The sequence below is a fragment of the Erithacus rubecula genome (assembly GCF_903797595.1).
Source record: "Erithacus rubecula genome assembly, chromosome: 3".
NCBI classification, from domain to species: domain Eukaryota; kingdom Metazoa; phylum Chordata; class Aves; order Passeriformes; family Muscicapidae; genus Erithacus; species Erithacus rubecula.
In genome coordinates, this window is record NC_136689.1 from 29236783 (window position 1) to 29252123 (window position 15341).

Below are 15341 nucleotides of genomic sequence, written 5' to 3' on the forward strand. Positions count from 1 at the left end.
GTCAGTTCTCTAAATGGTGCTGTAATGGACTGAACAATTAGTTGAAACAGTTGGCCATTTAAACTTCATTTTTTTCAGGATGAAACTACTTGCTGAGTTTCACCCCACTTTTCTGTCAGATCAAACATAACCATTGATTTTGGCAGTTTGCTTATTTGGTTGCCCACCAATTGACACAATTCATAAACCAGCAGGATTCTGCCTTTCTCAGTTTTTTTGGTTTTTTTGTTTTTTTAAATCCTGCCTGAGCTATACTTTAACATTTTGGATGCAGGTTTAGCAAGCCTGTGAAAGCTCTTTCCATGAAATGGGGATTTTCAGTTGTAAGTCCTAAGTGTCATAAAACCACAGCTAGCAAATAAAACAGGATAAGCAAATCATCCCTTCTCTAAGTCCCTGTGACATTGCTGGCACGTTTTTCTTATCTGTCTGTTCTTGTAACCTTTGTCCTTCTAAACTTTATACTACAAATTTCTTAAATCACTGGAAAAACCCACCTGCAATAAAACATATGGGAAAATTTGCTATTTCCTAAAGGACATGGAGCTAAATAAGAACATTTTCCTCCTTACCCTGCCAAATGTCAATGTATTCCCTCCTCTGTAGATATGCTAGGCCACTGTCACCCCTCCTTCACTTGCTTCCTTATATCCAGTTTGATTCTCTCATACACAGAGATGCCTAAACCGGTCATACAGGTTCAAGCAATTTCAGTCACAGAATTCACTGCCAGTAAATCTAATTATTTCTAACTTGACCTTAATCAGAAGGCCACTCTGAACCCCTCCCAGCAATTCAGCATTATCAGCAACATGGCCTGTGAAAGTAGAAAATGTTCAGTCTGTTCCAGTGGCATACAAGGAGCACATGCTTCCTCCTGCTCCTCTGCGTCTCTCTCTCCCCTAAGGTGAAACTCCCACACCCCCTCCCCTGGTTTCAGGTGTAATCATAAACCAGCTCAAGGCAATTATGGGTAATGTAGTCCCGTGGTTCACGCCTGTCTGTTTGAGCAAGCAGTGCCAGGTTCCTGCCAGACTGCACATTCCAGCAGGCATTGCTCAGCACTCGGGAGAGGGAGGCTGGCCAGGTGAGCTCCAGCACCACCTGAACCCTGAGCACGCCAGTGCTCCAAAGCCAGAGCAAGAATGAGTGCTCCTTCAACACCACTGATGTCTTGAACAAAAACATAACTTGGATCTAGAGAAAAGCTCTTAGTTTCCAGAATGGTGAGTTGCCTTTTTTTTCTTTCAGGTATCTTTTGCTGATTATATTTAAAATGCATTGGAGGATCTGAAATATCAGAGTAGTTTTTTGCCTAGTACTATTGCATCAGTCCAATACTATCTTTTGGCCATTGCTAATTCCAGGTGCTACTGGAGAAGGTGCAGAACTTATGTACATTTTGAATTGCATGAGAGTACCCTAGGGTGATTTGGGATGTGCAGAGAAAGGTACTTGCTAAGTGCTGGTGATTGCCTTTGCTGAGATCATAAATAATGGTGAACTTCCTAAAATTTTTAATCAGTCTTAAGCTCGCCTTCTCTGTCTTTTACTTCTGTGAAATGAGCTGCTGTAGGTGTGTGTGTGTGTGTGCACATGCACCTCTGTGAGGTTTGGTTTTTTTGCTGGTTGATTGGTTGGTTAGGTTTTATTGAAGCACTGCATGAACTAAAACAGTCCACACATGCAGCTGTTGGGTTGGCCTCCGGCTTTGTGAGATCAGAATGGTGAACACCCTCTAACGATCCTCCCTGCAAACAAGGCAGCCATTAGAAGTCAGAAAAAGAGAGTTTAAAGAGCACATATACTTCTGAACGCTGAAATTTTCATTCTCCATTAAAAGAATCCTTGAAAGGTAATACTTCCAGGCTAAATGGAGGCAAGACCTATCATGCTGGCATACCTTGAACCAACTCCCTTTGTGGCTAAAAAATAACAAGTAGAGCTGGCCAGTCTGTTTAAAAATAGAAAGATTTAAGTGAAAGACAAAAAAAGAAACAGTTCTTGATCTTTTCCTACCTGTTATTACCACTCAACTAATACCTCTTTTTTTTTTCCAAGAAGATCAAAATTTTGACAGCTTGGGAATAGTTTTTGACTGGCATTATTATGAAAGGGAAAGAGGTGTCCTCCTGAGTAAGTGATATAGGGAGAGAAGACATGAAGGAATTATTTGTAGGCAGATCTTGGGAGGTGCAAATTGCCACACTAGCAGCACTTTCCCTGGCCCAAAACCATGCCTTTGATAGTAGTTGGTATAAAAGGCTCTGACACTGAGCTAATATACTGAAAACAGTCCCACGGTGTCTGTGGTGGGTGGGACATACACAAGGGATTAACAGCACAAGTTCAAGCTGGTTATTGACGTGTTAGAATCCAGAGAATGGAGTTTGCCTTGGGTACATTCAAAACAAGGAATACCTGCACTTGGATTCACTAAACTACATAGTACAATATCCTGTGGGAGTGTGTTCAACAGGCTAATTACACAGAGTCATAGAATCAAAGAATTGTTCAGGTTGGGAAAGACCCCTGAGAACACAAAGTCTGAGCATTACCCCATCACTGCCACGTCGGCCACTCAACCATGTCCCTGAGAGCCACACCTACACATCTTTTAAATTCCTCCAGGGATGGTGACTCCACCACTTCTCTGGACAGCCTGTTCCAAGGCTTGAGAACCCTTTCGGTGAAGAATTTTTTCATAATATCCAATCTCAAGCTTACCTGGCACAACTTGAGGCCATTTACTTTTGCCTTATTTCTCATTAGCTGGGGAAAGAGACTGACCCACGCCTCACTACATCCTGCTTTTCAGGCAGTTGTAGAGAGCAGTAAGGTCCCCCTTGAGCCTCCTTTTCTCCAGCCTAAACAACCTCAGCTCCCTCAGCTGTTCCCCAAAATACTTGTGTTGTACACCCTTCATCAACTTTCTTTCCCTTCTTTGGATTTGCCACAGCAAGAGGTTGTAATAGAATGTTTATTTAGCATTTAAATATTTTGGTTAAGTTCTTGTGCTGTCTTGCTTCCTTGACTTTCTCCTGTTATTATGAGAATGGCTAGTTGGGTTCAATTACAGACTTCTTTGTTATTTAATGTTTTTGTAACCCTTTATTGTAGAGATTTCCCCTTTTGGCCCAGGAATATTTGTGTTTGGTGGACTATCTGTGAGAGATATCTATGAATGGTATCCAAGGGAAAGAAAACACTTTGATGCTCACTGTCTCTGAATGGGGATGCCATACCTCTCTATTTTTCAAAATAGATAAACTCAAGATCCTTGAGAAATTACATATGTTTAGGCTACTGTAAACTTTGGCACAAGTACCTGCAGGGAAATCCATCCTTGAAATATGGATACAAATATGTGGAACAAACACCAAAAACCAATAGAGTGCAAAAATATAAATCACACTCCTACAAGGGTCAAAACACTGGATTTTTTTGGACAGAACAACCAATTAGTCAACCTAATCTGATGATCTCCAGAGGATGTCTTCCTGTCTGAAGGGCTGAACTCTGAAGTAGTGGCAGCTGTAGTTCATCATATTTCTACACCACAAACATGGTGCATACTTGCAATAAAATTTATAAACCAATAAGCATAATTCTGTCTGGAACTATAGGCTCTTCTATCACTTATCTTAGAATTGCATACAATTGTAATTTACTTCAAAGATCCCACAATGGGAAATAAAACATGATTTGGAAAGAAAAAAAGCTACTTGAATATCATCCCTTTCCTGGTGTCCCATATACTGCCGCTATCCCCAAATGTTTAGTCTGATTTTACTTTAGATCTTTTTAACTTCTGTGGAACCCTTCTCTTCTCATCTTTTGCCCTCTTTCTGGAATTATTTTCAGTTCATGTCTTTCAAGTCTGTAATTTCAGGAGAAAATAGGTAGGTTTTCTTCAGAAACTGAATTCCAGAGTAAAGGTTATATCATATACTAATGGAAAACATGTACTTCAATTAGCCCTGCAATATTTTATCATCTTTTAATCTGCTTCTCAGTACAGATGAATATCCCATTTGCATTTCTGCACATCCTTTTTAAACTACTGAAGGTTTTGCTTAAGCTTTTCCTAAGAAATTACAATTAGATTAGAAATCAATGTTTATGAGTAATTTCAAATTGCTCCTTTGAGACCATCTCTTCTTATCTACAACAAACCTAATCTCATGCTGTCTGATTTTTTAGGCTTTCCAGTAGTTCTTCATAGTCTACTCTGGTGTTAACAATCTCAGTAATTTTGGTTTGTGAGCAAACACAGTCAAATTACTCTCCATCCTCCAGAATTTCCTCAAAGTGCCTATTTGTGTACTTTGATATGTGGAGTCACTGCAGTACATTCCTACCAAGGAGCAGTGGTGAAATGAACCAGAGCTTTGAAACACTGAAAGCATCAGAAAGCTGAAACAATTGTAGAACTTGTGGAAAGGGAGGTTTTGAACTCTGGTTTGGTGTCCTTTTGGTGATGAGCAAAAATTTTTAGGTTTGGAGGTACATGAAATTTTACAGGAGGCACATACTGATTAATTACTGTAAGAGAAGGAGTCTTTTTCTTGTGCAGCTGAACTTCACCTTGTAAGCCAGTCTGATCAAGGAGAGGATGGCTGACTATTTAGCTGAAATTATATCATATGGTGCTTTTCCCTTGCTGAGTGAGTGACTCTTCAGGATGAAATACTCTGGAATCCCACAGCCCAGGAGAGAATAATTGAGGCCTTATGGTTGGGGTATGTATTTATAAAAGACTTTAGATTACAAGTATTTGAGTCCAAAATGTAAAGAATAGACTATGCTGCCATTTTCTTCAGCTCTCTCCATGGGGAAAAGATCTTTTTGAATTATTGGAGGAAGTCTGCCTTCACTGGACACTCAAAGTACTTACTAATCTTTGTGTTCTTTGCTGCACACCTGTGAGATTGAAAGCTGCCACTTTACTTTGGGCAACTCCTTGAGCTCATTTAAGCTCGGTAATGGCTGTGTGCTGTAGGATGGGCTGGCCCCTTTCTCAAACCCAGCCATTGCTTCCTGCAGGCCAGCACAGGAGGACACTGAGTCATTGTGCCTGGACCAGCTCCTGCAGAGACCAGATAAGCACCAGTGTTGATGCAAAGGAGATGCAGGACTGCTGTTTTCTGGAGCAGCCAGACAGCCAGCCACCAGTCAGATGGCATCCCCAAGACCAGGCATAGCCTCAAGCACAATGCCACATGATCTCATTTCTTTTCTAATACTTTGAAGACTTGACCCTTCTTCCATTCCAGGCTTGCTCTGAACTAATTCTTTAATCTCTTTCTCTCTCTCCATGGAGGCATATAGTACTTCCCTGCATTAAATGGGGGTTCACAAGTATTTACATTGATTCAAATGATTCTAAAGCATGTTGGTTTATACTTTAATCTGCACTGACCTCTAGTTAGATATAATGATATTATTTAAGGTTTCATCTTTGCCTACTAATAACTGCCAACAGCCTTGCTTGTCCATTGTGCCAGTCATCCTGTGATCATGCCAAAGGAAGCAACTCCTTTCCCCTGGCTGAATAAGCTGTATCACAAAACATTCATGTAAGAACTTGACAAGGAGTTGTTCAAGCTCTCATCTGAGTCTATGTCTGTAAAAAATCACAAAAGTTTCACAAGTGCATGTAAACCTTGTGACCCATCAATAGCAAATCCTAAAGCCTAATTTCTGTCCTATGATCCTAAATGGGACCAAGGTTTGGATATGTATTTACATTGAGAACAAACTGTTTTTCTGCGTGCACTAAGCTACGTAATTAAAAGGAAATGACATTGTCTGAAATGATTTGGAAGAGGGACAACTGATGAGACTTTGAAGTGGTTTGTTTGTATTCATACATGATCTCACAAAAGACCTCTGTGCCCTAGAGATGGCTCTGATGTGATGATAACCTTCTTGGGTTCATTCTGAACCACTTTAGCAGGATCTGATCCACTTTCTGATCAGCTTTAGCAGGATCTTTGTAAAGGTGGGAGGGGTGGGGAACTGCAGAGAGACAAGAAACAGGACTTTTTATTCATAGGACTGCCCTAATTCCTGTAGCACTAATTGTTACCTGTTGCTCTGTGTGAAATTATAGTGTCTCAAACATGAGTAATGACAGATTGTTCTGCTCAGAGACTCCTTTTCTTTTTTCTCTTTTCTTTTCTTTTCTTTTCTTTTCTTTTCTTTTCTTTTCTTTTCTTTTCTTTTTTCTTTTCTTTTCTTTTCTTTTCTTTTCTTTTCTTTTCTTTTCTTTTCTTTTCTTTTCTTTTCTTTTCTTTTCTTTTCTTTTCTTTTCTTTTTTCTCTTCTCTTCTCTTCTCTTCTCTTCTCTTCTCTTCTCTTCTCTTCTCTTCTCTTCTCTTCTCTTCTCTTCTCTTCTCTTCTCTTCTCTTCTCTTCTCTTCTCTTCTCTTCTCTTCTCTTCTCTTTTCTTGCACTAAACAGTGGATACTAACATGGCAGAGCAGGAAAATAAGTGGGAGAGTCCTTTGCACCTTGGAATTCCCTGGTGTGTTTTAATCAGTAATTGTACTGTAGTCACAAAACACACAGCAGAAGGTATTGTGTGCACTACTCACGTGCTCCCCACATAAATAAGAACTTCCCTAGACACTTCCTCATCTCATGTAATAAATGATAGCAGAAACAGAAGGACAATGTCTTGGGAGTCTTAGCTTAATGGAAGTTGCATTTTCCACCACTGCATTTTTTTTTTTTTTCAATAAGTAATATCCGACTTCTAAGTTTGGCTACTATTAAGTTTTTTCAACAGGAAAATGAAGACCTGGGAGAGAGAAACACTGTTAGGTGTGTGTGTGTGTTTGTATCAATAATTTTCAGCTACAGTTTACTTGTATCTGATTTCTGCTCATAGATGGAAAGGGAAGACAAAGATAACAGTGTCAAAGGCTGCCGGGAGGTATTATGAATACCTGCCTTGCTCCAGTTAATTGCCTTTCCAGCGTGTGAGCACTTGAGAGAAGTGCTCTTGTGATATTTCTACAATTATTTTTACCCCTTTGGTCTTAGTGACAGTTCCCTTCCCATGGAACTTTTGAGTCCTGTTCCCATTCACTGATTTTCTGAGTTGTTTGGAGATGGATTTTCAAGGAATTATCACATGCTTACACAATTCTTACAGTAGGGGTGGAAGACACTGGAATATGGTTATCAGTATCTTTGTGGCTTAGTCTTCCCATCTTGGTTTGGAGTTTGGACTAGTTAACCTTCAAAGGTTACTTTCAAAGGTAACCTTCCAACCCTAACTATTCTATGACTTTATGATAAGTAAATTTTTCTATCTCCATTTCCCCCCACCCCCATCCCTACCCTTCCTTATCTTGTGCATTAAACAATCAGTTTGTTAGTATGAGGCTCTGCTTTTTTTGGACAGGACAGCCAATGCCATCAAGAACAGACAATCCCATCCTTAGCAGAGGGATGCTATTCCAGTTAGTTCTGCCAGAATATCAATGAAAAAGTAAAAGAAAATCCTGATTTGAGTCCCAACACGATATAAACAAAAGCTTTGGGGCTCAGTACTGGATTTTTTTTTAACATTTTCAGTTCCATAAAAAGTGTTACAATCATGAAATTTGTCCACAATAGTAGCTAGGTAAAATTCTATGGCCTTGATTTTGCATAAGAAGAAAAAAGATAATTGGTTTTTGGTGGTTTTTTTTTTTTTTAATTTGAAATCTATTAATAAATAAAATTTAGTGATTCTGAAACTATCAACCATAGGGTTTGCCAGATTTTTATGCTTGTGGTGCCAAAAAACTGTGTCTTGGCACAGATAAGTCTGTGAGGCTGAAAAACCTAAATGTTTCCTAGGTGGCAAATCACATCTCTACTAGTATGGAGAAAGTGCAACAAAAGCTCACTCTGTTTCCTTGTAGGCAGAAAGTTCACTTATGGATTATGGGTTAAGCCTCAAGTTTTTTTAAATGCTAATCTCTGAAGAACTTTAAAATGAAGTTACTTAGGTGGATGCTGGTGATTCAACATACTGAATGATGATGATAGACAGTGACTTTCCATTTTAAAATATTGCTAGAATCAGCAATTTGAGATGAATCTACACTGTACAATAAGATCTGAACCACTTTTCACAGCACAGCAAACTGTTTAGTTACATTTATCAAGACTTTTGGGGCATAACATCACTTCTTGGTGTGCAGTGAAATCTTCTGAAGTTCTGAAGATTAGAACTTGCACCACGTTAGGCAAATATCTTCTTATGCTCTCGTTCATGACCTTCTGTGATACTTTTCACATCTGGTGGATGCAACATAGCTGTATAATAGCTAACAGAAAACCACTACATTATAGAAGGTGCTTGGATCTTAATGATTCAAGTTTTGAGCAAAAGTGTACATACTTCTACTTCTTACAGATGGGGGAACCTATACAGCTTCTGGTGCTGATCTGTCAGGAGCTGACCTAAACTAACTTCATGCTGGCCAACATTTGGACCATGCACCTCCAAGAATATTTGCCAAATTAAAGTTTAGATGAGGTTTTGGAAGAAGAATACATTTAATCTGAGTATCTATTGACACACTTCATGCTTTCCTTTCCCTTTCTGTATTAGACAATACTTTGTTGGAGAATCTTGTGTTCTGCAAATATCTGCTTGTCCTCACCAGTGACCTGAAATATAGATGAATAATTTCCATTAAAGGGAGGCTGAAAAACACGTTCAATAAATTGCACAATCAGGATTACATGTGTCTGTAGGATAGAGATAAAGCAAATAACAGGAGTCTCCTGTCTCATTACAGCCAAGGAAAATGCCTTAAGCAAAGTTACTTGGTGTCATGCATCAAGGTGCACATCAAGGTGTGTGTTTGATTTGCTATTTGTAAGCTAAATGTTAAAAGGATGTTTATGATATTTAGGCCATCATGACACTTGTATACTTTAATCAAGGAACCACTGACAGTGATAACAAGATATAGGTGCAATGGTAGGAGTGAGCTGATTGACCTAAGCAGTTTTTCAACTGCACTGTAAATGTATTGTATATATTAATCTCTACAGAAAAAAAAAAAAATCCAACACAAAATAACAAATTTGGTTAGGAAAAACTAAACAGTGGAATTTTGCATATATGCTCTGCAGTATTTCACATAACAAAATACACATTTTGAATCTTATTATCTTGAGGTGTAGGAGCTAGTTAAAGGTGTAAAACTCAAGACTAGCTGCCAAGGAGGTGAGATGGGTAAGGGAATGCTTTGATCATCAAAGTCAGTGACCTTATGGAAGGGCTGTGAATTCTTCCTCCCACGTTGTGGTACAAATGGGGCAAGGACAGTAAACTTCTGAAGGTGAGATCAGAAAAATCTTTTCTTTAGGACTGGCACTTGGAAGGTGTTCCTGAATAGGCTGAAATCTCTGACCTAACACATGGCACATCCCTTCAGGTTCCTAACTGGCAAAATCAAAGCACTAAAAAGCTATTGTAAATGAGATCTGGATTTTAATTTATTTCACTTTTAACCTTGCATTTAGTTCATTTCTGTCTAAAGCAGAACTGATCAGACTGAAACAGGCATGCTAGAAAAAGTCTATCTTCCCAGAAATGTAGATCCCAAAAGAAATGACCTGTGCTGGCACCTGTAGGGACTTTGTATCCTGGGCTGTTTAGTCGTATTTGAGGTGGATATCTGTTCCTTCCAATCTGCAGTAGCCAATGTATGGGCCACTATTGGTAGTTTCCTCCAGCAAGGAGAGATTATCCTCCTCTCCTGCAAACCAGGCTTTCAAAAAACAACCAGTCACAAAAATCAACTCCAGACACCACATGAAAATTTCATTTCCAAGTAGTAGTTGCAAAACTAATGTGGTTTTGCATGATGTTTAAATATCCTAGTGGTCTCAAATCAATTTTCTGTAATTTCTGTAGTCTGACAATAGTCTATAGAGCAGTTTCACTTTGTACACCAGATGATTATTCTTTCTAGTGAGTGGAGCATCACATGGATACAGAGGTGGGTTTAGATGATAAATGCCACCCAAGAGTTTCAATTTTTCAAAGAATAAATAGTATAAAATATTAAACTTGCTTAGTCTTTATGAAATTGAAAGGCAAGCATGCTCAGTGTCTGTGAATGATGAGGCAAAACAAAGGACTGACACTGGGATTGTGAAAAGGCTTAAGAGTTGCCAGTTCTTTTACCATTTTTCTTGGTGAAAATTATTGTGAAAATTATTGGAAAAATGCAAGAGGAGTTGTAGTTGTGGGTTTGTTTTGGTTTAGGTTTTCTGTTTGGTTTTTTGGGGTTTTTTTTGGTTTTTTTGTTTTGTTTTTTTTTTTTTTTGTTTTGTTTTGTTTGCTTGTTTTTTTAATTGGAAGGGGGTATGGGGGCAGAGACTGACCAAGGGAGAAGCTGGACATAATATACTGTATAAATTCTGTGATTATATATAACAGTTACTGATCTACAGCCTTTCACTTCTGCTGGAAAAGAAAGAACTTCAACTGTGGATGAAACACAGTAAAGCTTGCTGAGACAGAAAAATTCAAATAAAATCTAGGCAGATATTTTTAATTGATGGAGTATAATCAGCAGCATTTCTGAATTATTGTCCTGAAGATTTTCTGTAGGGGTGTCTGAGAAGCTCACTTTAGGAATTTGATAAGTTTACTTTCATTCCAACTATTTTTTTGTGGCTACATCTCTTCAGCCATTGCTTTTATTTTAGTACATCAGCAAGATTTTTTAGGGCAAATGAAAAATTTTCTGCTACTTAATTGACTATTTTTGTTATGCAAAAGAATGAAAAAATTTATGATAATTTAAGGGTTGGTTTGATTTTTTTTTTTTAATTTTTTATTTTTTTTTACCTTTAGACATGTGACTGGAGTGGAGAGTCTTTTCTGCTATAGACCTTGAGCAACTAGCATCCTCATTTTCTGTCCTATGCTCATTCCTTCAAGATCTCTAACAGTGTCATAACCAGTGAACCTGTGTGGAGATAGGGAAGAAAATAAGAAAGAAGGAAGCAACAGCTTTATGCCTTCTTTCTCTTTCCACCTCTGCCATATTAAATGCAGAGAGAAACAACACTGAGTTATTATTAACATTAAGCTTTCTTCATGCAAATGGTATGGAAAGCTGTTATAGAGCTGTGTGGGATAGATTTCTTGCATCATTGGGCACCCATCAATGTATAGTGCCAGTTCACACTATTCCTGAGCAATTACAACTCTCTCAGCTGCTTCAACAAATTTTGCCCTCAGTGATGTTGGCTCAGAAGGAAGAGCAGGAGCCAGTGGGGAAGGTAGGATGCCTGTAGCAACCTGATGGACAGGGATGTCAGATAAAGCAGTTGGAGTTCTGCTGTTGGTTTTGGGGGAAATAGAGACAATGTGAGATAAAAGTCAGCACAGGAATGCCTGGGCTGATGTGGCATCCAATTTGTTGTACAAACTTTGCACTTATTGATTTTGGAGATCAGCCAGCTCTCTGGGGAGAACCTCAGGAATGGCTTCTGTGTCTGGGCTGTTCAGGGAACCAGGACAAGAGAATGCACAGCCTTAAGATGCCTCCAGTGGTTTACACTATCAGTTGCAATATAATAGTGTGGCTTTCCTGGATGGGAAAACTGGTTTCCCATGAGATACTGCATCTAGAATAATGGTGTGCATCAGCAGGAGAACTGCTGCTGAAAACACTGTTGGATACTGTGGTGCAGTGAAGAGAATGAAGGTGGTTAAAGATTATAGGGATGGGAGGAAGAAGAGACCTGGAACAATTATCTTTTACACATATTGCTTTCACTTCTGTAAAGAGAAATCTGTTGAAGAATGGCCATAACTGCTGCATAAAAGTGGATGTTATTCTGCTTATTGTACCAAACATTAACAACCAGAAGTATAGATGCCCTCCTCTAAGCAGGTAGGAATAGACAGTTCAATGAATGAGCCTGTAAAGCAGCTGGATTTAAAAACTAAATTTAGACACATAAAGGAGTACAATTTATTGGAAACTTGCTGCCTCAAATCTTCCTGAACTTGATTGTTCCTTTATAAGAAGACCCTCAGGGACAATGAACACTGTATTTAGTTTTGTCTTGTTTTGGTTTGGTTTGGTTTTTTTTCCAAATAGAATCTCATTTTGGTTCTAAAACTACCAGCAATACTGGAAGTAGCAGTTCCTCATTTTCATAGTTAGGACTTCTTCCTTTTTCCTCTGAAATTTGCAGTCTTCTGTAATTAGAGATGGATCATTAAGTGGGACCTGATATTGCATGGCAGTTTATCTTTCTCTGACTTCATTTTTGCTACTGGATCTTTACCATTGTATAGTCGATCTGGCAGTCATATTATTTCAGTGAAAGTATTTAGTTAACACTACTATTAAAGAATAGCAGGTGAGAGTACAGTTCAGAGGTTCAAATATCCTTCATTAGCAGAGAAACTATTAATTTAAACATGTACCCTAGTTGATAGAAATACTTGGGCCTTTTCTTGTCAAGAGCATGATTGTTATGTAAAGGGAGAATCTGCAGTATAAAAAGAGGTGCTGTTTTTGGCTTTTAGAGAACAAAATGCATTTTTATGAACTCCCCTCCCTTCTTCCCTTCAAAATTACGTTGTCAAAAATAACTTTAAAATATTGGCAGGTGTAACTTAATGGACAGCTCAGACTATTATTAACAACACAGGCAAAAATGTTTTAAATGCAATGATGTCTCACTTCTGGAGAAAAGATCCAACCAAACTTTGGGAACTGTAATTGCCATAAAAAGCAACAAAGGAAAACTTAACTTTCTGCAGTATATCTTGGAAGTTCTCTCTGTGATTAAGACTCCCTCTCTGATGCTCTTTTTGCCATCTTCTTAAAGTATTAGTATTATTAAACAAGTCCTTCAGTCAAAACAGATCAATACACAAAAAATAGGTAACAGTCCTTCCTTGTGAGAATTATTGCAATCCATCAAATATACTATTTGTGCTGGTACATGTTCCCATTGTCTGTTATGTGGTCATTCAAGTAGAGCAAAATGTAATTTGTGGATGCATTGAAGAATGATTATGCTTGCAGTTACTAACTCTCTGAACTAACCTCTAATTATAACCAGAGGAATCCTTGCCAAATGGGTTTACTGTCTTCTACTATATTTAATATAATTATTTTTCCCAAACAGGTAGTTGCCTGTTTTATAATTTTTTTCCATGTTGAGCTGATCATGTGTCACACATTGTCCATTGTTTCTGCATCTCAGTATTTATCTTTCTTTATATTTTCCAATAGAAATGGAACAAGTGATTGACATATTTCCCCCCCCTCTTCACCATGCCATTCTTGCCCTAAACAATTGGGGTACTTTTTTTTGCTAGTTTATATATTCTGAAAGCTTGCCCGAAATAGCTTAAACCTTGCAAAGCAAATTTTTCATGTGTGTTACTGTGATAATTCATTTTTCGGTTGCTATGTGTGTTGGGGTATTTTTGTCCCCACTCCAAGTTAACCAACATCAAAGCAAAGTGATTCTGTGTGGAAAGGTCCTCCTGACAGTACAGACTTCATGACATGTTTTTCCTTTGTGTTGGGGCAGAATTCTGTCATGTCATGGAAAGGAGCTTTTCTAGTACCTTATCTCATCAAAGGCACAGCACATTGTTGTGTCCCCCTGTATCCTTCCCTGGGCACTCACTCAATTTGCTGGAACTAAGGCACCAGAAGCCTAAAGGCACCTTTTATATATCTGGATTTCAGGTTCAGTTTCCTGCAAGGCTCTCATTGAGTGTTTGTTCATGCATCTTTCATCTACACCTGTCCCAAATAAAGTGTTGCTACCCAGGCAGCACACTGACAGGCAATTTAATTCCACAGTTGGATGTTCAAGAGTGGATCCTGACACAGTGTCAGCCATGTCACTTTGTCATATCATTCTTAGACTGAAATAGCAGAAAAACCCTCCTACATGCTTGCAGTATATCCAGATGATTTGGGTGCTCAGAGTCTGTTGCTAATATTAATTACAACAATGATTTTAAGAGCATTAAGAGCTGTAAGCAACTAAAACACTGATCTTTCTCTGTGGGTGGTTTCCTTGATATATTCTGCTCTGCCCTGATGCTGTGAAGAGAGCACAGCTCTTGCAGGATTTTTATATCACATCACTGGGCCAGATGAGACATTTAAATGTTGAAAGTCAAGAGGGATTTTTTCCCTGCCTGTGCTCAGCCCTTTAATTTAAAAGTAATTATTTATATGAAACATGTAACTCAGAAGAACCTGATTGCCCATTTTTATGGAAGAACTGAAGAACTACTTCACTACTTGACCTGGGTTTGATTGTCTGGAAAGTGAATCCTTTGCTTGCTTTCTGGCTAGATAGTAGCTGTGCTGGTTTCTATATATAACTGGAAAAGATAGAAGAGTGTTGCCAGAATCAAGTCTTTGGGACAGAGGAAGTTTTTTTTCTGGTTTTTGGTCATGCCCCAGTGACTCAGGCATACAAAGGATTTCAGTTTGTGCTACCACTACTTCTGTCCCCCACCACTGCTTCCTGTCCTCAGAGACCTCAGCTCGTATCTATCCTGCTCAAAGCTGACTTGTGGCATTTACAGGCTCAGACATGAGCCCTTTCCCAGGGAAGGACATAATAAACACTGTGCAGGGCTGGGAGCCCTCTCTAAGCCATGCTTGTGGGCAGATGTCTCAGCCTTTATCTCCACTTGCCACTGACAGGCAAGCTGCTCAGTTAGAGACCCAGTGTCATTGCTGCAAGCAGCCTGGATGTGAGAAAAAGCCTAACTTAGTGGAAAGAGAAGAAGAAATCAGGGTAAAGAAATATAGAGTACTTTGGAGGTATCATGTACTTAAAAACCTGTGATCACAGCTATAGTTCACAGGGATATAAATAACTAACAGAGATTTTGAGAATCCTGGAAGCTCCCACTTCTCTGGGTTAATTAAAAATGTTGATAGCTGAGGTTTCTGTGTCATCCTAGCAAACATTAAAAGTGCTTAAAGAAAAGCAGCAGAGCTTTAGCTGACAGACAGAATGTGGTAGATACAGGCTTTGCCTTTCTCTGGAATGTATAATGCATTAATTATGGTGCCACTGAAACACTTGTAGCACCTAGAAATGGAAATTTTATTTTGTAATGAAACTTCAAAATTAAAGGTGTTCCTGACAGAGTACTTTCAATATCCACTTTGAAGGAAGAGCTGTTGGCTTCAGTCAGTAGTACAATATTACAATACTTGTAGTACTGCAATCTCTGTGAACCAAAAGTTGTTTCATAGAACCTCTAAAAGTGAAGAAACTAACTGTGCTTCCAAAGCATGTACAAGTATAC

The 15341-nt window shown here is 38.7% G+C and overlaps 1 protein-coding gene across 1 annotated transcript in view; it reads left to right on the plus strand.

Annotated features, from left to right (window-relative positions):
- The first annotated feature begins 1111 nt into the window (after positions 1 to 1111).
- MACC1 (MET transcriptional regulator MACC1) overlaps positions 1112 to 15341 on the plus strand; it is a 36808-nt gene continuing 22578 nt past the window's right edge. The window contains exon 1 of the mRNA XM_079302276.1: positions 1112 to 1226. Within this exon, the coding sequence (XP_079158402.1) occupies positions 1224 to 1226 (3 nt within the window). The 5' untranslated portion in view covers positions 1112 to 1223. The remainder of the gene's footprint in view (positions 1227 to 15341) is intronic.